We start from the raw sequence: 27,473 nt of genomic DNA, 5'->3' as shown, positions 1-27,473 counted from the left end.
GAGTTCATGATTATTTTGACTATACCAGATTTTTGCTTTAGGCACTGACTTTAAAACTAACCCTTGATGAACAAGGGACTCCAATTTATTCAAAATAAGCAATAAAATTAAAAATATAAAACAGAATTCCAGAAACAGTGGTTATTGCCTAGTGGTGTTTCAGTGTGTTATGGAAAGATCCAGGAAGCAATTCAAATCATCTTTTCTCACATCAGCATCTTGAGACATTTGGCTCTGTTGCCAGCTGCAGGAAAGAAAAAGGATCAGATAAGGAAGAGTTCTTCAGGTTCAAAGTTTCTTTAATAAAGCTATCTTTCTTTTACAGTCCTATAAACATAAGAGAAATAGCTCAATCTTTCTCTGTATCCTTTCTCACCTGTAAGAAGGAAAAGTAGACACTATTTACAAAAAGTAAGTTTTTAAATCCTACCTTTTCCACCTAAGATTAACAGTCTTCTTGGAAATGCCCCTCTCTCATAAGCCTGCCATAGAAATCCTTTGCTACATGGCACCATAGCCCAGGATTTAAGAGCAGAGCCCTCGGGGCCAGACAGATTGAGTATAAATACCAAATTTGTCCCTTAGCACAAGTATGACTTCGTGAAATTTATTTAACTTCTCTGAGACACAGTTTCCTCAGTCATATAAAGGGGATAATTTCTTGCTCCCTCCCATGGCTCTTAAGGACAATATGCCTGGAACTCGGCAGACGATCAGAAATATTTGTTGATGAAATGAGAAGTAATTGTGAAACATGAAATAGAGAAGAAGCACATAGTTCTCATTAAACTGTAGTGATTATTTGTATTACTTCCTATCATCTACTAAATAAATGGGAATGAATTTGCTTTATACACTCTCAGTAAATGCAGATTCAGAAGACATGAGGACATTGGTGGGAAAACAGAATATCAACATATAAGTCATATGACAGTATCTGAAAGATTTCATTTGTAAATTCAAATTTTGTCCAGTTCCAATTCTGCCATTAAAACTCACTCCCTTTGGTGTGGAGAAAAGGGAACCCTCCTAATGTTGGTGGGAATGTAAATTGGTACAGCCACTATGGAGAACAGTATGGAGGTTCCTTACAAAACTAAAAATAGAGTTGCTATATGATGCAGCAATCTCACTCCTGGGCATATATCCAGACAAAACTATAATTTGAAAAGATACTTGCACCCCAATGTTCATAGCAGCACTATTTACAATAGTCAAGACATGGAAACAACCTAAATGTCCATTGACAGATGAATTCATAAAGAAGATGTGGCACATATATACAATGGAATATTACTCAGCCATAAAAAAGAATGAAATAATGCCATTTACAACAATGTGGATAGACCTAGAGATTATCATACTAAGTGAAGTAAGTAAGAAAGAGAAAGACAAATATCATATGATATCACTTATATGTGGAATCTAAAATATGACACAAATGAACTTATCTATGAGACAGAAACAGACTCAAAGACATAGAGAATAGACTTGTGGTTGCCAAGGGGCAAGGGAGGTGGAGGAGGGAAGGATTGGCAGTTTGGGATTAGCAGATGCAAACTATTGTATATAGCATGGATAAACATGTTCTTACTATATACACAGGGAACTATATTCAATATCCTGTGATAAACCATATATATATATAAAACGGAATCACTTTGCTGAACAGCAGAAATTGACACAACATTGTAAATCAACTATACTTCAATAAATTAAAAAAAAAAAACAACTCACTCCCTTCAAAGGTGGCCAGGTGCAGAGGTATGGGTGCTGTTACACAGGTCCACGGCTGTAACTTCTACATTTGGCTTAAACTGTGTTCCCTCAGCATCAACCCAGCCTTGCTCCCCTCTCTGGTCTCTCAGGTCTCAGTGGTAGTCGACTCACGAGACCATTGCTCTCATTGTGGGGTCTTCCTAGTTCACCTGGTGGCCCCCTGCTGAGCTCACTGGCTTCCACTGTAACAACCCAGGAAGGCTAGGCTTCAGGCCCTGCTGACTGTGGCCCAGTCAAGCTTCCTGGGATAGGACTGTTCTTCAGAGTGGTGTGGAACACCCTGTAAGGTGGCTTCTTCCAGTACAGCCAGAGGGCAATGTGGCAAGAGCTCCCTTGCTGTTCACCTTCTCTTCAACTTACCTAACTCATCTCCTGCTCTCCAGGCCCAAGTTCACAGATGGGCTATCAGGAGACCTACGAAGACCATGGCACTCTGATCTCTTTTTTCCTCATATTGCCACAGTCCTCTTTTACTGTTTTTATATCATATATTCCACCTTCTTAATGCCAACTAGGCCTTAATGGCCAAAAGGATAGCTCTTCTCTACTCTATGTTAATTCTATAAGCTTAATCCCCCATACCTGGTTGTTGATCTGCTAATAAAGGAAGAAAATAAAGAAATTCAAAAATCTTCTCTCAAGACAGTATCTTGGTTTGCAAGGTGATGTTTTTTCCTGCATAATCCTGTTTTACATGTCAGAAGCTAAATATTACCTTGGTCTTAGTCTTTGCACTGTTTCAGAACCAAATTCCAATCTTCTCTATAGACAGATGGATGCCTTGGATGGAGCAGGCGGAAGATCTTTTACCCAGAAAGGCAAAGGACAAAAGCCCCAAAATTTTTTGAATACTTCCCCATGGTGTTTCAGGTTCAAAGTGCAATTTATTGGGATTTTTTAAAAAGAATATTACAGAGATATTCAGGTTATGAAAGTCTGCATAATATTTTTAAAACATCTCATCAGTTAGTTGTATCCAGTACAGAATGTGCAAAAAATAAACCTGGCTCTCCAAATTTTATATAGTTATAACTGTGTTGTATAGGTACATTCTCACTGTAAACCATTTTGGTAATTTTATGGGGTTGACATTTATCTGTGCTGAACTAAACTATGATCAGTTTCCCTAAATGGAGCCTTAAAGCTCTACAGCTATTTTCTAAGACTCAGATTGTTGTTTTGGGTTATGATCAAACCAATAAATTGAACAGGCTGGTTTAATCTCTAGTATTTTGTGTGCACATTGATGTAGACTTTAAACTAGATGAGCAGAAAATGAAAGTATGTTTTCTTTGGCAGGCATTTGATGTACTTGGAAGAGTTGAAGCTTACCTTAAGCTCCTTAAATCAGAAGGTTTAAGTCTGCCTGTCTTGGCAGCGAGGCATGAGGAATTACACAGAGAAATTAAAGACTGCACAGCTGATGCTTTGCAAGAGGGACAAGCCTTAATCAACGAACTAGCCTCCTGCAGGTAAGTGAAGTCTATTTCTTCCTCAGTGTGACAAGCTTTTTCACAGTTTCCACAGTCTGTTAAAAAATAAGTTGCATGATTTTTTTCCCTACTTCTGATGTTTTACTGCATTATGACATGGCTTAAAAGGTTCTATTGAATTTTGGTCAACAGTAATTCTGAACACAGCATTGCTCATCCAGAAGTGAGGCTATATTCTGACCTGAGGACATGAAGATGCTAAAGCTTTCTTTCTATGAGTTTCTGAGGAGGGAGGAGGGAAAGAACAAAAGAAGACACAGAACTTTCCTTCTGTATACTTTTTATATCCTAGCATCTCCGTGGGATTTCTTCCTCCCTTTTAATTCGTAAGCCTTGAGTCTACTCTGTCCCTTTTTTCCTTTCTGGAAAAAATAAAGTTCTAGAATTCCCTTTCATTTATGAGCTTGATGGCTCACCAAGCAAAACCCTAAGTAAAAGATGACATTATTATTAATTAATAATAATTACATTTTAAAAAATTGAGAGCCCACCACATGCCTGGCACTGTCTCAACAGCTTTAGAAGCATTATCCCATTAATCCTCACAGCAACTCTACAAGGCATAGAATATACTATTAATGTTCTCTTTTTACAAGCAACTGAGACACAGAGAGGTTAAGTAACTTGCAAAAGGTCATGCCGCTGGTTACTTAGTGGCAGAGCCAGAATTTGAATTCAAGTGCATGGATCCAGATTAATGGTCAAGTGCATCCTAGACCACCTGCTCTTAACCAGTGTGCTAGGGTGGGTTGTTTTTATGAGCACATTCAGTGAGTATATCAGTGTGATATACTCTGGTATATCTTAGAGATGGGTGGGAATGAGGAGAGAGAAGGACCTTGAGAAGCAGAAAGAGAATGCAGTGAGAACGTATGATCAAGCATAGGGATTGGAAGACAAAATGGAGATGACAGAAAGAGCAGATCATGGAACAGATACTGACTAAGAAGAAATGATGGCAGGGCTTATGTTTTGACAGAGAGAGACAAAAAAAATTCTGCAAATGGGGTAAGCCCTGTTTTTATCTTCCATATCCACAATCCCCTTGAAACTCGAAGACATTCAATTTGAGGAACCATGAAATAGGTCAAATGTGGAAAAAATTATTTTATTTCTGTTTAAACTCTCATTCTGCTCTATTTTAGACATGTTTACAAGGGTTGATTTGGTAAGTTTGGGTTTAGGGAATTTTCTTTTCAGAAGATAATCTGAGTCCAGACAGATACCTTGAACCAGGGCTTGTGATGGTTGCTATGCGACCATGCAAAGTCAAGATCAGAAATAATCCAAGATATTCCAGCAGGAGCTAAAAAGCTGAGGCTATGAAAAGGGCAGATAATTCTCACCTTTGGAAAACTAACAATAGCTGTAGTTACTAAGTTTCCTTACTTTGGTTCCATGTCATGGTAATGGCATCAGGTAATGGTGTGTCCACTGGGCTCTAGGAGAAGCAGTGTGCTCATGTCTGGCCCCTATGGGTATGAGAGCTCCTTCCTCCCCTCCCCTGCTACAGGTCCAGTCTTCTAGAATGTATAAGAGTCTTGGACCAGGCAGAAGATATCCTGTGGGGTGCCTGGACTTGTTGTGCCTGGACTCAGTGTACGTGTTTGACATTGATCTGAGTCATGTGATGATGGATTAAGTGGTGAGGTCTCCAGTTGTAATTGGGGAATGGTCTCATGTCAGTTTAGTAAGTAGGTCTCAAAGCACAGATACATACTATTTCTCTGTTCAGGCCACTCTTTACTTGTGGTGCTTTCCCTGACCTTAGACGGTTTCCTTTCATGCGTGGGTGGATCAGAAAGCAGCCAAAGACCCCTCCCCAGATCTGAAGATCTGTCACTGATACGCTGCCCCAGGAATTCTAGGTGCCTTGGCCTCCCCTAAGTCTGATCTCTGTATCTTCAAAACAGTACATCCTTTGGACTCTGTTTTGTTTCACTTCCCTGAGCTTTGGTCTGGAAATTACCTCTCAGGCAGCAGGCTGATGCCGTCGTAAGGCTCACCTCATTCATTTCCCTTCTCTCAGGGATCACTGTCCTGTGCTACGTGTCCTTCAATGTCTGAGTTGTTTAAGGCATGAGGGTAAATCCAGTCCCTGCTTCTTGACCAGAAACTGAAGTTCCATATTTAGTTTTCATGCTTAAGTCTTAAGAGTAGGAAAGCTGGTCACAAGTTATTACTGCTAAACTTTATCCTGTTTGTTCTAATCAGTAATGCTTTATTTTCAATACTTCAATATAAGAGAAGTGCTTTTATTTTACCTTACAGTCTATTTTCAGGATTCTAGTGATTCTTTTTGGCCATCCATTTTGTAATGGTCGACATGTTTATTTACTTAGCTAGTCTCATTCCTTTTGCGTTCTTTGCTCTTTCTAGTCTTAAATTTTACATATATATTGTTTTTCAAAGGGACATCTATAGTTCTGTTCTTCAGGTTGCAGACTGAGTCTTAATAGAAGAAGTAATAGTTAGGGACCATTTCAAGAAACTTGAATTAATGGTAGGTAACTGGATTAAAAAAAAAAATTAGCAGTGTGGTTTCTGTCAACATCCTAGATATATGAGCGTTCATAGTAGTTCCAAGGTGTTTGGTTGCCCTGAGATTTCACAGTATTTTACAAATCAATACTATTTCCATTTTGCAGGAGGAACTGAAGGTAAAGTGCAATTGTTACTTGGCAAAGGACATTTTTGATTCATAGGGTAGATGTAGAATAGAAATCCATTAGAAGCTGAATTGAAACGCATTAGAATCTCAGTCGCAACCCAGAGCCACACATAGTTACTGACCTCAATCCCATGCATTCCATTTGGGACTTGCTTCCCTTCCTCATCTAATGATTTATCTGTTCAACGACCTGGGTCACCACCATGGGAGAGAAGCAGAAGGAGATTTCAAGTTGCAGCCACAGCTGGAGTTTAGAATAATGGCAATGGAAAAAACATAAGTTCCACAGAGAAAAGTATGTGTTACTGAACATCACAATGGCTTCCTAGACTTCTGAATGCCAGCCACACTACTAGGACACAAAACACTAAAATTCCTACTATCAGACATTTGAAAACTGGTGTGGATAAGAAGCTTAGGACTTAGTATCAAAGGAGTTGTATTTCATGCATTCTGAGAGCCAAAATAACGCCATGACTTTTAATTTCTCTGAACCTCAGTTTCCTCATCGGTAAAATGGAAATATGCATTTTGTAGAGGATGTTTTAATCAAATGCGATAACACCACTCTGGCATATAGAGAGCACCCGATAAATAATTGGTTCACTTATTTATTTACCTTCTATACAAAGAGTTTATTTATTTATTTATTTATTTATTTATTTATTTATTTATGGCTGTGCTGGGTCTTCATTTCTGTGCGAGGGCTTCCTCTAGTTGCGGCAAGTGGGGGCCACTCTTCATCGCAGTGCGCGGGCCTCTCACTATCGCGGCCTCTCTTGTTGCGGAGCACAGGCTCCAGACGCACAGGCTCAGTAGTTGTGGCTCACGGGCCCAGTTGCTCCGCGGCATGTGGGATCCTCCCAGACCAGGGCTCGAACCCGTGTCCCCTGCATTGGCAGGCAGATTCTCAACCACTGCGCCACCAGGGAAGCCCTATACAAAGAATTTTAAAAGCAAAATACTAAGAGTTACATGGTTGCTTCAGATGACTACGGCAGAGTCAGCTGTACCAAATCATATTCATTTTCACTAACTGGGGAAGGTTATATTAGAAATAGAGCAGATAAACATTTATCTTGAGATAATAAAGACAAAATTCAGTACTGGGGCAGATAGGAATTTCAGACACCCTTAGATATAATTTTTTTCCAGTTAGTTAATAAAATAGGACTTCAGAAGTTCACATTTATCTAAGATGAAGCTTCCCAGTAAATCTGAGAACTTTGTCATTATTTTAGGAACAGATCCACACTGTTTTTCTATCCTGGAATCAAATACCTTTGAAATTGGAGCAGCCTCACAAAATAAATGATGGTTATTTACATGTTTCCTTGCCCTTCTATTTCCTACCTAATGCTCAGGTGATAATTCTGAGTCATTGTTAAATTGTTTATTATCTTTTCAGAGTGTGGTATCTGTGACATAACCTAAGTACACTTTAACATCAAAGGCATTTTAGCGCACTCATTTGCATTTAGTTATGATGCGAGTTACCTATCATGGGATCTGATAATGGTCAAACCAGGCTTACAGTGAGGTTGAAAGCTCTGGATTCTGGCCCCCTCACCTCCTCTTAGGCCTTCCTTGGCATCATCTCTGAGCATCGAGTGTAAAGGTAGCCCAAAGGTACCCTGCTGCCAAACAGAATACTGCATTTATTAAGCCACAGGAAGCTGTGGTGATTGGAAATGCTGGGTCGGAGACCTTGTGTGAGGGTGAAGTTTTCCATAATTGGACAAAAACTAGGAACCTCCTTTTCTGTGTTTCTCAGTGAGCTACCAGTTCAGAACTCAAAAACAAGGAAACCATAAACAAAAGACAACCTATGAACTGGAAAAATGTTCGCAAATAATGAGACCAACAAGGGCTTAATTTCCAAAATATACAAACAGCTCATACAACTCAATAACAAAAAAACAAACAACCCAATGGAAAAATGGGCAGAAGACCTAGATAGACATTTCTCCAAAGAAGGCATACAGATTGCCAACAGGCACATGAAAAGATATTCAACATCGCTAATTATTAGAGAAATGCAAATCAAAACTCCAATTAGGTACCACCTCACACCATTCAGAATGGCCATCATTTAAAAAGTCTACAAATAACAAATGCTGGAGAGGATGTGGAGAAAAGGGAACCCTCCTACACTGTTGGTGGGAATGTAAATTGGTGCAGCCACTATGGAGAACAGTATGGAGGTTCCTTAAAAAACTAAAAAAAAAGCTACCATATGATCCAGCAATCTCACTCCTGGGCATATATCCAGACAAGACTATAATTCAAAAAGATACAAAACTCAAAAACATAGAAACACCCACTAAGACCAGGCTACCTTATAAAGTATTCATTTGGCTTTTCCTGTCGCTAAAATTAATTTAAGATTTACAGGTAAACTTGCTTCAGCATTGACTCAATTTCTGTTCCTGCATAAAAGACTGTTCCAGTTTTCATTCTACCTTGTTGTGGTGAACTTAAGCTTATAAACCTCATCCTGACTGAATACTTTGCTTTCATATAACCTTAAGTATTGCCCTTTTGCTCTAACATTTATTGTTATTTACTTAATGTTGATTCTTCATATTTTCATATTTTACAGAGAAATAGAAACAGGGGTAAGTTGGGATTTTGCATTCTCTTTTCACGATTTTCATTTATGTTGACTACCACTACTTACCCTGGTTAATATTGTGAATGATAATGAACTTTAGACAGAGCATGGTTCATTCAGTCATTCATTTGTTCATTCCCAAAATATTAGTGAGTGTCTTTGTAGATCAGGTGCTCCCAAGCATCTAATGTGATAGGTGAAGTGCCTGCCCTCATGCTGTTTATATTCTGGTGGGAAGAAACAGTCAACCAACAAATAAATCAACAGATGAGATGCTCTTACACAGCAATGAGAACTATGAAAAAAATAAAAAGTGAAATGGGATAGAGAGTGACTGTGGGGAGGGGACCATTTTAGACATTGTAGTCAGGGAAAGATTAAGGAGAAGGAGCTACCATGCAAATGGCTGGAAGATGAGTGGACCTGGCAGAACAACAGCAAAGGTGTAGCAGAAAGTACAGTGTGGCTGGAGGAGAGGGTGACAAGGGGAAAAGGCAGAAGACAAGATAAAATAGTTAGGTGGAAGTTAGACTATGTCCAAATGCTCGTTGGCAATAAAGGCAACGCTTGTGTGCTTTATCTACATTAACAAATTTTATCCTCAAGCCACCCTGTTATACAGATACTTCTATTACCATTGTCCCTGTTTTGCAGGTGTGGAAGCTGGGGCTCAGAGAGGTTCAAATAACTTACCTACTACCTGTCCCACAGTGGTAAGGGGTAGAGTGAGTGCAGGTCTGAACTGCTCTGTTAGGTTGCTAGCTCTGTCTCCTTTCTTTCAACTTCAGTCATTAACAAGGAGCCTGACCACTTAGTGAACGTGGATTTTTTTTTTTTTATAAATTTATTTATTTATTTATTTATTTATGGCTGTGTTGGGTCTTCGTTTCTGTGCGAGGGCTTTCTCCAGTTGCGGCGAGCGGGGGCCACTCTTCATCGCGGTGCGCGGGCCTCTCACTGTCGCGGCCTCTCCCGTTGTGGAGCACAGGCTCCAGACGCGCAGGCTCAGTAATTGTGGCTCACGGGCCTAGTTGCTCCGTGGCATGTGAGATCTTCCCGGACCGGGGCACGAACCCGTGTCCCCTGCATTGGCAGGTGGATTCCTAACCACTGCGCAACCAGGGAAGCCCCGGATTTTTTTTTTTTCATTCTAACACACTTAAAATGTGCTGCATCTATCTTCTAATTTCAACTCAAGTCTCACCTTCCCTGCAAAGTTTTTCTTTCTTTCTGTTTATTTAAAACATTATTGACCATCCATATGACATACCAGCACTGGGCTTCAAGGATAGTCAAAGATACATAAACCTGGCCCTGAGTCTTCAGAAACTTATTAACGGCCAGTAAGGGAATGACATGTCAAGGGAGTGTGATCTAGGTCTGAGGAAGCCCTGGGGACAGTGGGTGTTCGGGCCACCTCTTCAGAGAAGAGAGACACAATCCCAATCTCCTGTGACCAGGATGGGTCAAGTGAAGGAGTGAGACTTGAGAAGACCATTGTTGAATTTGATAATCTAAGATTGGTGAAGGGTCTACATCTTCCAGCCAGGATGAACCTAATCAATACCTACCACACAATAGCTTTTTAATTCCTTTGTGTTTGTCAGCTCTGTCTCACTTTTTACTCTGTGGTGTTCTGACTCATTTCTTAGTTGTTTGACTTGTGACAGCATCATCTCCCCATCCAGACCATGACTTCAGCTTGAGGTCAGCCCTCAAGGTCAACCATGTAGGAAACCTCTTTTATGCTCCTTATCTCAGTATTTACATACTAGGTGACTTGATTTGAAATGTTAAGGGGCTGGTGTGGCATAAAGGAAAGTTTATGTCATAGCAAAAATATTTTAAAAGATCTTACGTGGAAAACAAACAAAAATAATCCCCACCCTCCAACAACATAAAACAAAACAAAGAAACAAAATCAGAAATCCCTTTGTATCAGAGTCATCTATTGTCACATCTTCTAGGAATTCTACCAAGCATTTAAGAACTTAAAATAACTTTCTTTTAAAGAGTTTGATGATATATTTAGATGGTAAATATCAGACACTGAAATTTAGGAAATTGCAAAGTTGAGTTATGACAGTGTTAACTCAGCCACTTTCCAAATATTTTCATGTCTGTATTAAGTTGTTCTCTTTAGGGGTTGAGTAAATGTCATAATTGCAATCTGGATCTGTTACCATTGTTAAGGCTTGTATAATTCTGAAACTCTTAGTATGGAATGCACCCAAAGTTTACCCTTTCTATTAAATGTAGGACTAATTAGATTAGGTTCTTGTAAAATATCTAGGAGTCACTCATTGCAATATGAATTTATTCATTTATGATACTGATGATGTGATGTGAAATAGCAAGGATCCCAGAGTAAGAAGGTCTGAAACTGCAGGGTCTACAGAGGAAGCCTGACTAAAGGGGCAGAAATCTGTGCCTTGGACAGCTGAGGGGGATTACTCTCCAATGAGAGGGCTTAGAGAGGAAAGAACACCAGAAAGAAGAGAGGAAGAGATGTGAGTGGACAAATATATGAATAAACTGCTCATTACAGTGTTGTTTATAATAGTGCAAACCTGAAAAACACCTAAATATTTTCAGAAAATAGGAAACTGTTTCAATAGTTTAAGGGCAAGCACAGTATGGAATAATCTAAGCCAATATCAGAGTGTTTTTGAGGAATATCTGAAGACAGAGAGTATCCTCACAATAAAATGTTAAGAGGATAAAGTAGGATCCAAATCACATATATGGCATCTTACTAACTTTGGAGGGGAAGGGGTGGAAAGGACTGCCAAGAGAAAAACTTTTTGGAAGGAAATACATTAAAATGTATTTTTATATCTTCTAAATTACCTCAAATGAGAATATTTGTCTGGTTAGCTCTTACTGTGCCCCTTTTATCTGAGGATTTATGTCATCAATCAGGGAAAATGTTCAGCAATTTAAATATTGATTTTCTGTTTTTCTCTCTTTTCTCTCCTCCTGTAACTCCCAGTAGAAGAATGTTGGAGGCTCCCAGTCTGCCTTAGATGTCTGAACTGTCTTTCATATTTTTCATTCCTTTATCTCTTTGCATTGCATTCCCAATGAATACCTCATATTGATTTTTCTCTTTTGTTAATTTTCCCTTTGTTTTCAGCCATTGAATTCTTTTGTTTGTTTTCATAACTATATTGTTTTCATTTCTAGGATTCCTAACTCATTCTTTTTCCTATCCAATTTTGTTTCATTTCTGACTGCTTTTGCTTCAGAGTTTCTTGTTTCTTTGTTATGGGTATTCATTTTTCCTTTATCTTTCTGGTGATGTGAGACATATTTATAAAGTCACTTTCAGATTGCTCTACTAATTTTCATTTCCGGTAGAGTACATTTAGCTCTTGGTTGTTGAGTGTCTTTTCTTAGGATTCATTTTCCTCATGTGTTTTGAAATTTTAGGTTGTCCTTCTGGATGGGAAGTGCTTGTTCTTCAGCTTTATTGTCCTTGCTTTGTTCTCTCCTCTTTCTTCTTTCCTCCTTAGCAGCTTTGCAGTGACTTCCACCTGAACTCACAGGGTCTCCTGTCCAGAAACAGTCTTCTGCTATTTGATCAGGGTCACCTGAGCTCCCATGGAGCTACTGGGGCTCTCAGAGGTGCAGCCAGAAATCCAGGTTGGGGAGCAGTGTGGGTTCCTGACTGCTCTGCTATGTCTGATTCCTTGGCTTCAGCAGCAGTGGCCTATAGCGTTTTTCAAACTCCTTTTACAAGAGGGAGAATCCCATCCCTGTTACTGATTTCAGGGAGAATCCCAGCTATGGGACCCTTCATGTAAGATATGTTTTGGTCTCTCTGGCCTCATAGGAATGGAACATGTGGGCTTCTCTGCATGGATCTGGACCAGAACCCAGGAACCCTGTAGTTTCAGCCCCACTTACTACTTGCTGTTTCTTTATTGTCATGTGTATACAAGAGATACATGTGGGTGTGATATGTTTGGTGGGCAGTGATTCTCAATGTGTACAACTTAAGTCAGAAAAAAATTATTGTAAAAACATACATGTCACTTCCACAGTTCGAATGGCACTTTTTCAAAGTAGGGATGAAAACTAGATAGTGACGATTGTTTCCTCCAAAATAGAGGTGATAAACATGAAGCGTTCCTGTCAAGAGATAAGGAAGATATTTTTTCCCATTTTCAAAGTATAATTTGTCCATAGACAGAAAGAAAAATATGATCAACTGATTCCTTCTGATGAGATAGAGTGAGCTGGCGCGTGCTTAGCATCTGGTTCAGCTCCTAATCCAGATGGGCTGCCAATAGTAATTTATGAAAGGTTTGAAAGCAACTTGCTGCTCTCAGGAAAGAATCATTAGAACACATTAACATTAGGATTTACTCTCTTCCCCCCGCCCTAGTTTGTAACAGATGCAAAGACAGGGCAACTGCTTCCATACAGCAAATGTCACAGTCTATTTTTGAGCCAGAAGTCAATATGTCTCTGCTCTCTGGGAGGGGAAAAAAATCAATCATTTTTCTTTCCCCCTTCCCTCCCCTCTCCTGGCTCAATGAATAGGGGAGAAAATACTCCCATGATGGAGTTTCTAACAAATGTCTAAAGAAACCTTCACAGTCTGTCACTCCAGAGTATCTGTGATGCTTGAAGAAGTCAAATTCAATGTCAGGAATAATCTGATGTACCCTGTGCTCATACTACAGGCAGGAACTATCTAATCCATTCATAGACAGACAGCCCAAAGGTCAAGCAGTATTTCCAATGCAAGTTACAGAGCCACAGATTGTTAGGCCTAGAAAGCTGGTCCACTGGTAGCTCCTCTCCCACCCCATCAGGCAGCACATGAGCAATGTGGCTTCAAAGTCAGAACAAAATGCCCTGGCATTCCCGTCAACCAAGTTTCTGTTATCCGCCCCCAGTTCTTGTCCCATCATTTATTTAATATTACTGTGAAGCAATAGGACTCATTTCTGGGTGGCTGATGGAATTCTATTAATTTATTTTCACTTCATGTAAGAATTGCTGGCAGAGTGTGAGGTCATATTTTTCCTTTGATCAAACCATTTGCATTTCAGGCTCTGAGGAAATAGGCAATATGCATGCTATACATGTTTTAAAATGTTTTGGAGTGTTCAGAAGAAATGTCTGGAATCAGTGTTTCAAGTTTCCAACTGAAAATGATAGAATAGGGCTGGTTGTAACCTGCAGACTAGGTTTTCACCAAGGAGGAATGGAGAGGGAGCGGCCCTGAGGTTAGCAGTGGGACAGATATACTCCAGCTGGTAATCAGGTAGAAGGAAGGGATTAATGCCTGATCAGACAGAGATGATCTAGCTGAGGACGGAGGAAAATAGGAGCTGGCTAGGGTAAGCAAGATAATTGAGAACTTCTTGTACTAAGGAAGGGGTCTAAGCCACAAATAAGAAGGGAATGCAAATGGGACAGGCAATTCAGTCTGTCCCTATGAGGCTTGAAACAGCGGAGGGAAGTATCAGTCAACCTAACTAAAAACCCTAAACCATCGAAGAAGAAATTGGGCAGTCTTTGGATAGCCTAAAACTTCTGTAACTGGGCAAAGGGCAAAGTCTTCTTTGTCTAAAAACAATTAGAAACTGTTACTAGTGACATTTTTAATACAGTAACTATCTGTGCATATGTTCTTGCTCCTAAATCTGTGTCTTGTCTTCCCTTAAATGTTGATCAAAGTGTACTTTATTTAATTTGAAAATATGCATTGATCTACTTCTTACAAGGCTATGTGCTCAGGGCTACAGAGGATAAATGAATGAAAAGAATGTTGTATTTTTCCCTTAATTTATAATGCAATAGATATACAGGATAAGGCATAAATCAGCACAAAATAAGACTGATCTCCTAGGTCATTGGAAAATATAAAATGAACGATCCATCCAAAGACAGCGAGAGATCCTATTTGGCTCGTTGTGATTCATCTAAATTAAAATTGTGAGTTGCTAGAGAGCAATATTTTTACGGAAGGAATGCTTGATTTGTTTTTGTTTCCCCGTTTCCATTTTCTGTGCTGGAGGGGCCTTCAAGATGTGAATTTGAACAAGATATCGTGCCCCTCTAGTGGTCACTTTGCAAACTACAGACAGACATTTCATTACCTAGAGAAGACAGCCAATTTCAAAAGAGCATGCCAGCCGGGCTAATCCTGTTTCCATCAACACTGAGTTCAAGGGAAAGTGAAATTTTAGAATACTCCCCCCACCCCCCTTCATGTGTCATGGACCCAGACAAGGTACTATGAGGTGGTAAAGAGTGTGGACTCTGGGATCAGATGAATAGGTTCAAATCCCAGCCCTGCCATTTAATAAATGTGACCTGGGCAAGTTACTGAGCATTTCTGTACTCACTTTGCTCATCTGCAAAACAGAGATAACAGTTACAGCCAGACCATCGGGTAGTTATGAGAATTAGAAGAGATTACTTAAAACATTAAAAATGGGGCTTCCCTGGTGGCGCAGTGGTTGAGAATCTGCCTGCTAATGCAGGGGACACGGGTTCGAGCCCTGGTCTGGGAAGGTCCCACATGCCGCGGAGCAACTGGGCCCGTGCGCCACAATTACTGAGCCTGCGCGTCTGGAGCCTGTGCTCCGCAACAAGAGAGGCTGCGATAGTGAGAGGCCCGCGCACCGCGATGAAGAGTGGCCCCTGCTTGCCGCAACTAGAGAAAGCCCTCGCACAGAAACGAAGGCCCAACACAGCCAAAAATAAATAAATTAAAAACAAAACAAAACAAAAAACATTAAAAATGGTTCCTTGTCACAGTAAGTGGATTATTTTTAGAAAATGTTTACCCATTTATTTTGACAAGCTTTATTCTCTGTACATATTTTCCACAGTGCTTACTCACCTTTTCTTTTTTATCTTTCTCATTCCAAATTTGCATGTTCTACAGAAAAACCATAACATATAGGACAACTGGGCTTTTAAGTGCCTTTTTAGCATGCAAAGTCTAAAATGTAGTTAAAATATGATTACTGTTACCAATATAATATTTTTACAGAATTTGTGGATATAAGTACAAGGATTATTTGCTAAACTCTCCTGATTTCTTGATTATACTCTTCACGGTCTCTGAGTTATTAAAATGTGAAACAAGTTGTTTCAAGTGTAACGTCTGTGGGACCTTAGGCATCAGGAATAAGATTTCCCCTCCAGTTAAACTTCTCTGGGACTCCGGTGGTCCCACAGGACACACTTGAATCCCATGTGCATTCAACAAGATTCCCAAGCTGCCTGATGACCTCTAAACTCTTTGGCAGCCTCATTGTCATTCCTGTGATGTCACGTTCCCTCTCAGGCAGTTGGGATCCTGCCCTCATTTCATTACTAATTCAATTCATTTTTACAGAGTCATAAATTAATTTTTTGAGGTAAAACTACTGAAATCTGTATCTTGTTCCAAGATCTTTTAAAGCTCTGGGTAATTGAATGTAAGAGTTATCAGCTCATCTTTATGAGTACTGGAAGGAAATGACTGATAGGAAATTAAAGACTTCAACTTCTTATATGCTGGGAGAGGCTCTATCTCAGGGATAGGTTGAAAATTTTTAAAGTGCTCACTGCATCAGCAATGTCCTTTCATTGTCTTGCATTGCTAGTAAGCCTATGTTGGAAATGGTTAGGAGACTTGCTAATGTGTCTTTAGACCACAGCAAATGGGGTCCAACTCAAAGTTCATTTGTTGTTTTAAAGACATTTTCATTTTATGAGCTGTCATGTCACTTTTCTTTTTCTCATGAGGCCAGCACAGGTACAAAATGACATGTGAGGCTTGGTTTCTTTTCATGAACAAGTACATCAGATTCCTCACTGTTGGTGATACCTTGGTTTTCACCTAATGATTACAGCCTTGAGCATTCGTAGGTATCCAGAACAAGGACCTTAGTGTTACATAAATACTTTACCCTATTGGATCATTCAGTGTTTTGTTAATTGGCTGATCTACATTTCTATTCAAAGAGCATCTTTAGATAAATGAAGCTTTTAAATAACACCCCCAGGAAAACTCTTGGCAAACATACTCAGAATGTCTTAAAGAAATATTAAAAAGTGAACCTTTAGAAGAGTAGACCAGACCTGGTTACAAAAACCCATAACTCATCTTTTCCCTCAGGACTGACTGACTTAAACAAAACAACATAATTTGGTTTTGCTGTCTGCTGTACCAGGACTACAGCTTCTTAACTTCTATTATCCTAAAGCCTGAAGTTTAATAACTTTTATCAAGTCATACTTATCATGAAAGGTTCATTTTCAAATGTTCCCTGTTCCTGGGGCCTCTCTATGAGGGTGGAGTGAACTAACAGCTGGCTTGTTCCATTCAGCTCTCGGGTGACCGGTGTCCATGAGATGATGGGATGCATCAGGAGGCGAGTTGATCATCTGACTGAACGGTGTTCAGCGCACAGGGAATTTGCTCTTAATAGACAGCAATTAACAGCCTCAGTGGAGGGCTATTTAAGAAAGGTAATTTCATAAAATGTGTCCTCCTTAAGCTACTATTTATTTCTTGGTTTGCATAAGTTTTTTTATTTTTATTTTTTCATTGACGTACAGTTGACTTACGATATGTAAATTTCAGGTGTACGGTACAGCGATTCAGTTTTATATATATGTATATATACTCTTTTTCAGATTCTTTTCCATTAAAGGTTTTTACATAATGTGGAGTGTATAGAGAGCCTAAATGTCTTCCCTGTGCTATACAGTAGATCCTTGTTGGTTATCTATTTAATGCATAAGCTACTATTTAGATGCAGCTCCTTACCTGGTGATAATAGATGATGGTATGGGAACTGCAGCATGTGGGCACGGTGGGAGGATAGGGGTGTGTCTCCTTAGGATTCTCTTCATCCCACATTAGGCTTTATATTCAAACAGGATGAAGTTGTAATTCACTACTGCTCATCAACCATCCCTGCCCCAGGTTGCCAAAACTAGAAGTGTCATCCTCCGTGCCTCCCAGCCCAGAACATGTTTACACAAAGGCAGTTCTCACTTTGCGCAGAACTGTGTTAATTGAACCATGTGTATCTTGTGATTGTGTCCTCCTTGATTTACATGGTTCTGTGCATGGTTCCAATATGCACATTTTGGTTAACATGGCACCACACAACACAAGAACAGCAGATAGATACCAAAAATGTTGAGTTTTAGGGGTTCCAGGAATAAATTGCCATTATCATAATTTATTGAACCAAGACAGTGCAAAGGACATGGCTACTCTGAATAAAACCATATGTGTGAAAATCCTTTCTACAATATAGTGGAATATTGTAGTGAATATAGTGGTTTGAAGAATTTTATTTCCCATTTTCAAAGAGGAATAAAACCAGGCAGCTACTATTTGACTAAATAAAAAGTTACTTGTCTGGGGGCTTCCCTGGTGGTGCAGTGGTTAAGAATCCGCCTGCCAACGTAGGGGACATGGGTTCAAGCCCTGGTCTGGGAAGATCCCACATGCCTCGGAGCAACTAAGCCCGTGAGCCACAACTACTGAGCCCTCGTGCCACAACTACTGAAGCCCGCGAGCCTAGAGCCCATGCTCCACAACAAGAGAAGCCACGACAATGAGAAGCCCGCGCACCGCAATGAAGAGTAGCCCCCGCTCGCCGCAACTAGAGAAAGCCTGCGCGCAGCAATGAAGACCCCAGGCAGCCAAACATAAATAATAAATAAAATAAATAAATTTTAAAAAAATTACTTGTCTGTAGATGGGGTTATAGCAAAAACTAGTAATATCTCAGTTACATTAATGCTAATGAACCATGTTGTAAAGGCTGGGTCTCAGATTTTCAATGATGTTTTTTCATTTGCTACAATGGACTTCTATACCTGACTTACACAAGTAGAATTAATAGACTTCACAGGAGAGGTCATTAAATAACCAAGTCTCCATCTAAATTGCCTCCTCTCCTGTTATTGATCCAGAGATGGGAATTTGAACCTTGTTCTGATGCTTGGGTCCAGGGAGATTACAAACATGGCGGCAGCTGTAGTGCTTCATTCCCTGGAGCTTGAGATTCAAGCGAATTTGTTGGTGGTGGAAAACGCAGTAGAAACTCAAACAGCTGTTGTTGCTTGTGTGGCTACTGCTAAGTCAGAGCCAGTTTGACTTTGGGAAGTATGAACTCTAGTCAGAGCAAGGCAGTAACTCGAATTGAATGGAACCCTTTAAAGCTCACTATATTCACTAATTCATATGTATTGAAGATCAAATCATAGGCCCCCACGTTCATCAATTAAATGCCTAAGCGTGTTTCTGTGTTTTGTTACAACATGTAGAGCACGTGGTGCTGCCCCGGGGCCCCTCAGCCCTAAATATAGTAATCCATAAAGTGATCTAATACCTATGCTGGACCTCTGCTTCAAAATATACCTGTAAATTGGGCCCCTTTCAGTGTACAGTGTATGATCATGACTTAATGCACCAGAAAAATTCATCTCTATTGATGTGTTGACAAGTGAATTATCCTTTCTGGGTAATATAGATAATAAATTCTTAGAGAATGTGGATTATTGCCTATATCTCATCGCTGTTAGTAAAAGAAATATCTGTAAACATATATCCTCTATTGGTGAGTCAGTAGTATTACCTCATAGGAAGATTAGCATTATGAATTTAAGTATGAAATTCTGAAATATTAAACTATTTTTGGATTAAAATTGATATACATTTAAAGTATAATGGGAATGTAGAGAGTAATATTTATCTCCTCTACACATTTGCATACATATATGCCAACATATATTACTAAGGGTGCAATATATTCTTTATTCCTAAAGGTGGAAATGTCCATTCAGAAAATCAGCCCAGTAATTTCTAATGCAATGGATGTCGGTTCCAGCCTTTCTGAATCAGAGAAGATTTTGAGTACATATCTGGAACTAGATAAACAAGCTAAGGTAAATAAAATGAGAGTTATTATTATGGTTATGGTTTTGTAAATATGATTTTTCTTTATTTTCAGTAGCTATAAAACTTAATCCTAGGTCCCTTGAGGGCTGCAATTCTAAATTAGTCTTCTGGCAGATAATGACTTAAAAACGCCTACCATTTTGTGTATCTAAATTATTTATATTTACAGGTGCATTTATTAGGGCGTTTGAGCTCACAGAAGCTCAGCATTATAGCCTGGTGCTAAACACTCATTTGGCCCTCTTTCCTAGCCTAGGAGATGTTAGCAGCTCCTTGAGGCAGGGAGAGCGCCTCTCCAAGGCTATTTGTGATTTTCTGCTAGAGTTAAGTTGCAAGAGAAAATTACCAAGAGCAACATGCAACAGTGCTAGATTCCAGGAGGCAAAACAATCACAATCTTGTTTGCACACCCAATGTTTAGAGACAGAAACTGCCCCCTCCTCTGCCTGGCACCTTCTCTAGCACCCTCTCACCCCTTTCACATGGGACTTAGGTTCAGATATTCCTGCTAGCAGCTCCAAACCTGCATGAAGTCCCTGCCTGCCCCAGCAGGTGGTTAGGAAGGCGAGGCAAGTGCCCAGGTCTCTAGGAAACGGCCTTGCTATTCCATCATTTCTTTTTTTTTAATTTAATTTTTATTTTATATTGGGCTACAGTTTATTTACAGTGTTGTGTTAGTTTCAGGTGTACAGCAAAGTGATTCAGTTATACATATACATATATCCATTCTTTCTCAGATTCTTTTTCCATATAGGTATTACAGAATATTGAGTAGAATTCCCTGTGCTATACAGCAGGTCCTTGTTGATTATCTATTTTATATATAGTAGTGCGTATATGTTAATCCAAAACTCCTAATTTATCCAAGAGTCTCCTTCACAGACAACACTGCCACCTGAAACTCACAGATGAACCAATTATTAATGGGCTGTTTTTAATTCATTTTTTAAAATGTCTAAAATGAAATGCATGCCGGAACTCAATTTCATTTTTTTTAAAAAGAAAGCCTCATATATTTTATTTAGAGAAGTACTTTTTTCTTTTTTCATAAATTTATTTATTTATTTATTTTTGGCTGCATTGGGTCTTCGTTGTTGTGCACGGGCTTTCTCTAGTTGCGGCGAGCGGAGGCTACTCTTCGTTGCGGTGCGCAGGCCTCTCGTTACAGTGGCTTCTCTTGTTGCAGAGCACGGGCTCTAGGAGCAAGGGCTTCAGTAGTTGTGGCACGCGGGCTCAGTAGTTGTGGCTCACGGGCCTAGTTGCTCCGCGGCATGTGGGATCTTCCCGGACCAGGGCTCGAACCCGTGTCCCCTGCATTGGCAGGCAGACTCTCAACCACTGCGCCACCAGGGAAGCCCCTTCATTTTTTTATTTAAAAAATTTTAGAGGGAAGGAGGAAATTTCAAGGGGAGAAACTCCTCCATTTCCTCCTTCCCAGAGTGCTCTCTGGGAGCAGAGCCTGTAAATTAAAATTACCTTCATTCAGTGGAGTACCTGGGAAGCATATTAAATACAAGTAGGAGAGCAATCCCTCCTTGCTCTAAATGAGAGTGGATCTTCTGTCTTTCATGTTTGCTTGAATCTTAGCTTGGTCTCACGTGAAATTTTACACAGCTCTGTGGCAGTTGTGTAAATAGTGCCTACAATACCTACTCGTCCATTGAATCAGTGGTTAGATTTCACCTGCCAAAAATTGCACTCAAAAGAAAACATAGGAGAGCAACCCTAGCAAGTCAAATTCGCTGACTCTTTAGGTTATTCACACCTCATCTGTACCATTTTCCCTACACTTATTTAAAAACTGTTGTAGATGGAGACTTTAAGAAGACTGCATACTTGATATGGCATTTTTTTGTAAATTAAAAAATGAGTAAACAATTTCTATAAACTTGTCATCTCTTATATAACAAAATTAGTTTAAGAATTTTCTAGAGCTACTGGTAAATTTCATAAAGCAATCATCATGTATAATTATTTTATTCAAATTATTTTAAACATTTCTGCCAATGTGTTTTACAACCTTTCTTACTAAACAAACTTTCTTCTATTTGTGACACAGAAAATAGAATGTTCTAAATAAGACGTGTAGCTGATAGACTGAAAGAATAATTTGAGGTGGTTTTCATTTTACGGTGCCTTTTTTTTTTGAATTTTAAAATACGTGCCTTTTTCGTTGAGGAGAGTTTTGGTACAAGTTCAATTAATAATCGTAATAGATGGCTGTACAGAAGGTATTGGAATGTGAGTGTTCATGATTCCCCTGTCAGCTTCTGACCTCCTATGCCTTGTTTTCATAGGAGACATCACATGAATCAGAAGCAGCTGCAAAACTCTTGACAGAGAAAAATGATTTTGAACCTGATGAAGTGGCATCGCTTTCTTCTAAAGCTAAGTGGCTAGAGGAAGAATTAAACATACTTGGCCAAAGCATCAGCTCCAGGTCACAGGTCCTGCAAACTTATGTGGCATTTCTAAAGTCATCAGAGGAGGTACGGTACCTATGGGCTGACCTCTTTGGCAACATGGCCTCTGCCCATCTTCCTGCTTTCTAAGGGGATAGAACCGTTGTGGGTAGTTCCAGATCCTCCACCCCAGTGCATGTACTCACTTATAGCTCCTTTATTCTCCAAGGCACCATACACAGGCTCAAAGAGTAAGTTATTTTACTAAAAACATAATACAAGTGTGTATGTGTAGATACAGACAAATAAGCAAAGTGTCTGTGTTGAAACCCTTTTTACTGTGGCCTACAAATATTTACAATATCCTAAACATAAAACAAAATTATTTAAAAATAAGTCATTTTCTATTTAAAAATAAGTCATGAATCTCTTTGAATACCTAAGCAATTTGTGTGATTTATTTAAAATCCACACAAATGGAAATTATAGGCTGTTGGGTCCAGTCTCAGATCTGTCTTGTTTGATGCATTTTAGTAATTTTCCTCTGAGAGCTTTTTCTGAGGCATTGCTTTGACTGATTTGTACTAGATAATCTATAAAATTCCCTGTGGTAGACTAGAATTCCATCTCTCAAAGGTCCCAGGTTCTTGAAGGTGACATCAGTCATAGCAAAGCGCTGGAGTCCCACCTCATTTAACTCTGGTCCCAATGCACCCAGGCGCGCCTGGTTCACTCTCCTTTCAGGGAGGGGCTGCTGGTTGAGTGGGAGGTAGAGCCATCAAGGCTCACTCAGGGGTAAAGCCAACCCAAGTCAGGTAGCATTCTCCCGCCACCCTCCCAACACTGTCACCCTTACCTCGCACGACCCCATCCTGCCTGCCCACATTCCTCTGCCAGCTCTCCTTCTCCAGGAGTCTGAGTTCTCACCACTCTGGACGAGGGCCACGCCCAGGCCCTGGAAATCTCAGGGAACCACTGCCTCCTTTTCCACATCTTCCTTTATTCTGGATTTTTTTTTTTTTTAATTTTTTCTTATCCTGGAACTCTCAGGGTTAGGCAGAGGTATTACAGCTGACAGGTTGTTCTGTCAATGAACATTTTTTTTTAAAAAAAAGAATCTCTTTTTTAAAATTTAGTTTACTTATTTGTGGCTGTGTTGGGTCTTCGTTGCTGCCCGCAGGCTTCTCATTGCGGTGGCTTCTCTTGTTGCGGAGCACGGTCTCTAGGCACATGGACTTCAGTAGTTGTGGCACGTGGGCTCAGTAGTTGTGGCTCGCGGGCTCTAGAGTGCCGGCTCAGTAGTTGTGGCACACGGGCTTAGCTGCTGAGCAGCATGTGGGATCTTCCTGGACCAGGGATCGAACCCGTGTCCCCTGCCTTGGCAGGCGGATGCTTAACCACTGTGCCACCAGGGAAGTCCCTCGATGAACATTTTTATCTCAACTTGAAATGGTGAAGGTACAAAGTAGTGCTTGGTTTTCTGCATCTTCATTGCCAAAAATGTACCTTCTTAGCTTCTAGCTCAGCGCCTACTTCCATGGCCCCCTCTGGCCTCTGGGACTAGGAGTTTTGGGACTAGGGCTGGAACCTTAGCTTTGCAAACAGAACTTTCCCAGAAGGACCTCATGTCCTTTCATCTTCCCAGCTTTCACTTAATCTGTTTTCTTATCTGGCAGACCCTCGTGTCCTCTCCTTGGCAGTGCTCTCAGTCTGTCAATCTCCTACCCCTTCAGGCTTTCTCTCTTTTCTCACCAGCTTGTGCTTATTCAATTCCATTCCATTCCCCATGCCCTCAACTCCCTGCCTTCTACCCTGACTTGCCAACTCCCAATACTAGATCACTCCAACATTCTGTTTACTCAGCTTCTCTTTCCAAGCTTCCAGACGCTCCTGTGGAAAATCATACAATTGTGCTGATTGGTGCTCTTACAAATTTATGGGTCTTTGGCTCAGCTGAGACCCCCATATGCTCTCTAGTTGGTGCCCATTCAGTAGTGAGTCGCAAACTTCTTACTGCCGTTTCCAGGCCTAAATGTCAGCTTACGCCCTTACCTTGTATGTGACTGAAAAAAATGAGTCCATTGAGCTTAACTGCCTTGACTTCCTTCAGCTTCCAAACCCACTGACATATTCACCCTTCCTCCACTGACAGCAGTGAAGTGGAGTTTCTGCATGTGTGCTGCACTAATCAGTCATCAGTCCCTCCCTGTCTGCTCCTACATCCTTCAGAATCTAGCTTCAGCATCCATCCTCTAATTTTATAACTTTGCTTTTTCCGTTGCTTCCTTCTCTTTGGTCTACAGTTCTGCCCAAATAGTCTTGCCCTCACTAAGGCTACCACTCTGTAATTTTCCTTCCATTCACAACTGCACTCTTGGGATGGGAAGATGACATTTCTTTCCTCTTCTTGCTGATCCTCCCTAATCCTCACCCGCTGCCATTTGGTTTATCCCCTTTTCAATCCTGCCGTTTGCACCTCTTTACTCCATTCTTATGAGCTTATACTTACTACTTACCAGTTGACAGGTGAAACGGTCAGTCTTTATCCCACTTAATCCCTCTGCCGTATTTATTTAACCCAGTTACTCACATTCACCTGCTTTGACTTTAAAGAAAAACAGATTTATTGAGGTATAATTTACATAGCATAAAATCCGCCTATTTTAGGATGTAATGATTTTTGGTATATTTATAGAGTTGTGTAACCATCACTGCACTCCAGTTTTGGTATATTTCCATCACCCCAAAAAAGAGGTCTGGGGAATACTTTTCGTCAATCCTGGTTTCCACTGCCCCCACCGCTGCCCCCAGCCTCAGGCAAGCACTAATCTGCTTTCTGTCCCTATAGATTTGCCTTATTTGGATATTTCACATAAGTGAAATTATCCTGTCTACTTCTTTATCTGTTCTTTTTCCTGATTCAGTTCTCTGTTCCTGAAGTGTGGTGGGTTACAGAGTTCTTGCCTGTGCTCCCTCTTTTGTACATTCTATACATGTTCCCTGCAAAAATCACCCGCCCTCCCACAAACACACCTATAGTTTCAATTCACCAGTAACTCAAAACTGGTTCCTCAACCCCAGCTCTTCTGAGCTCCAGGCCAATGCTTTCAACTTCCAATCATACTAATTACCTATGTATTCTGTAGCTTCCTGAAGCTCAACAAAACACAACTGGTTATCTTTTCCTTAAACGTGTTTCCTTCTGTATTTTGGCATTGGATTAATGACCCCAGTGTCTTTCAGAAGTCCTATGTAGAAGCTCAAACTCTGTTCCGATCCCTTTCTTAATGAGCACTTATTTTTGTACTAGGCCCTGAACTTTTCATTCCTGATCTCATTTCATCCTTGTAATATCCCTATGTTTATTTACTATTATCCCTACTTTGCAAATGAGGGAAACTGAGGCTCTGAGAAGTTAGGTATTTAAGACCAAACAGGTAGTAAATATCAGAGCTGAAGTTTAATTCCCAATCTCCTCCCTTTTGTTTTTTCAAACATCAAAGGCCATGCTATCCCATGTCTGTCTTTAGAGACAACCTAAGAGATTTCTGAATTCCCCTTCTTCATTTGTACCATCACCTTCTCAGTTCAGGTCCTCATCATCCCTTGCCCAGCTTAAAGAAACTGTATCTTCCTGTTCTCTCTGCATCCTGTAATTCTCCCCTTTATGCCTTTTGGAAAATGGTCATTCTAAAGCAAGTCTGATCATGTCACTTCCTGAAATTCAGGTTATATGACAAATGTAATTTATGAAGCAAGTTATAACTTTTACCCCAAAATGGGTAATGTATTAAAGTTGATCATTTATTCACTTAAAAAAGAAACTAGTCCAGATTCAAGGGAATTCCTATAATGACATCATGCTCACTTACATTCAAGGAGGCTTTTTTGAGCAGTTGGAAAAGGAGGATGAATTAAAGTTTATGTTTTAAGAATTTCACGTAACTGACAGCCCATGATATTGACACCCCCGCCTATAGCATACTATCCCATTGAAGTACTGATGGCTGTCATGCTGATTCCGAGTCATTGTGATAGCTGTCAGTTGTTTCAAACTAACGAGAGTGTGTCACATTGTGTTGAGTATAGTAGCAAACAAGTTGAAACCTACTGACGGCTTTATGCCAACACAATGATCACTCTCACTTCTTTCTTACCACTCAGCTTGTGCTATCTGGACGTCACCCACACCAAGATCATTTATCGTGCTCTGAACCAGCCAGTGTTACACACTTGTGCCTTCACACTCGTTATTCCTTCCATCTGGGGCCCCCTTCTCCTGTTCCCTCTCACCCTGGACAATTCTGAAAGACACAGATCAAATGGCGCTTCCTTTGGGAAATTCTTGCCTGTTTACTTTATGTAGAGCTGGTGGTCCCTCCTCAGTGTGCCCAGAACACTGTGGGCGTACTTGCCTTTGTGTTGTAATAATCTGTTTATGGTTCTCTTTCTCCCAGAATTATCTTTGGGAACCCAAGGAAATAACTGCTTAATTCTTACTACGGAATCTTAGGAGACTCCATGGAGGAGGTAGTATTTTAACTGTCTCATGAAGGATTAAGTAGGAGCAGAAAACTGAGGAAAGATCATCCTGGGCTGAGGAAAAAAGCATCAGGAAAACAGAGTCATGAATAAATGGAATATGGAAAAAGAGGAGACAACTTCTGTTTCTAAGTGCCCTTTGCAGCGCTCATTAAATTAAGAATGATATTGAAATTTTGAAAATATAGTGACTAACCATTGCCTGAAATTTCTATCCCGTTTATATTGCTTTCAGTAGTTATGAGCTCTTTGAGTCTTATCCTATTGGCCATTAAGTATTATTCAAAATGCATAAAAACTTGTGTCAAAAATTTCTACCATTTCTACAATACCCAGTTAAATGATCTAGTTCTGCAGGCACATCTGATTTTATATAAGCTCTGTCCAAAGAGAGTGATTTAAAATAATCTAGTATTGCTTACCTTGGTTAGCACATGAGAAAATATAATTCTAGGGAGATGAAGTAATGAACCTCAGTTAGATTTGCTCATGGAGGCAGTTTAATATTAATACATGTACAGAAAATTCATAATTATTTGTACTCTTTTGTTCTGGTTTATCACTGATGAGAAGCAAATTGTGATTTACTAATTATGAATAACTTTTCACTGACTTACATTTCTTTCTGATTTGTATTCCTTGATTGTATATGTTTATCTTTCTCCTGAATTATAAAACTCAGCTTTAAATGGAACCCCATTGGTCTTTGACATAAGCTGTCTCCAATTGCAAAACATACACATATATAATACATAAATATGATTTTGGCTACAGTAAACAGGGCTTCTGGATAATAAACTTGTCAGGTCAAGCTACTACCCAGTGGCAGTCAGTCTGATCTGTCAACAGCCTGAATAGCTTTTCATGTCTTTTCAGTAAGTTGACAATATTTAATAATTATTTAAAGAATTCTGAAATGTAGGTTCCAATTAAGTTTTATATAGACTTTTATTGGAATCTAGTATTTTTCTCCTTAAAAATGTTTTTAAGTGTTCTTAACTTTCATTTATATTCTGTTTGTTTTTTTTTTTTTTTA

General features: G+C 39.8%; 1 protein-coding gene across 11 annotated transcripts in view; it reads left to right on the top strand.

The window, feature by feature from the left end:
* The window catches only part of CCDC141 (coiled-coil domain containing 141), a 242,433-nt gene that overhangs the window by 152,586 nt on the left and 62,374 nt on the right, over positions 1–27,473 (top strand). For 10 of the 11 annotated variants that reach the window (XR_014265131.1, XR_014265132.1, XM_082466655.1 and 7 more), the window contains 4 exons: positions 3,079–3,251; positions 16,900–17,041; positions 19,361–19,480; positions 21,791–21,982. Coding sequence is in view for 9 of the 11 variants with exons in the window: in XM_082466655.1 (XP_082322781.1) it covers positions 3,079–3,251; positions 16,900–17,041; positions 19,361–19,480; positions 21,791–21,982 (627 nt within the window). In the remaining 2 variants the exon portion in view is untranslated. The remainder of the gene's footprint in view (positions 1–3,078; positions 3,252–16,899; positions 17,042–19,360; positions 19,481–21,790; positions 21,983–27,473) is intronic. The other variant, XM_082466661.1, reaches the window with a different exon arrangement.

The sequence above is a fragment of the Balaenoptera physalus genome, assembly GCF_965194825.1.
Source record: "Balaenoptera physalus genome assembly, chromosome: 6".
NCBI classification, from domain to species: Eukaryota; Metazoa; Chordata; class Mammalia; order Artiodactyla; family Balaenopteridae; genus Balaenoptera; species Balaenoptera physalus.
The sequence above is the reverse complement of the archived record's forward strand: the minus strand, read 5'-3'. Positions and strand labels throughout refer to the sequence as shown.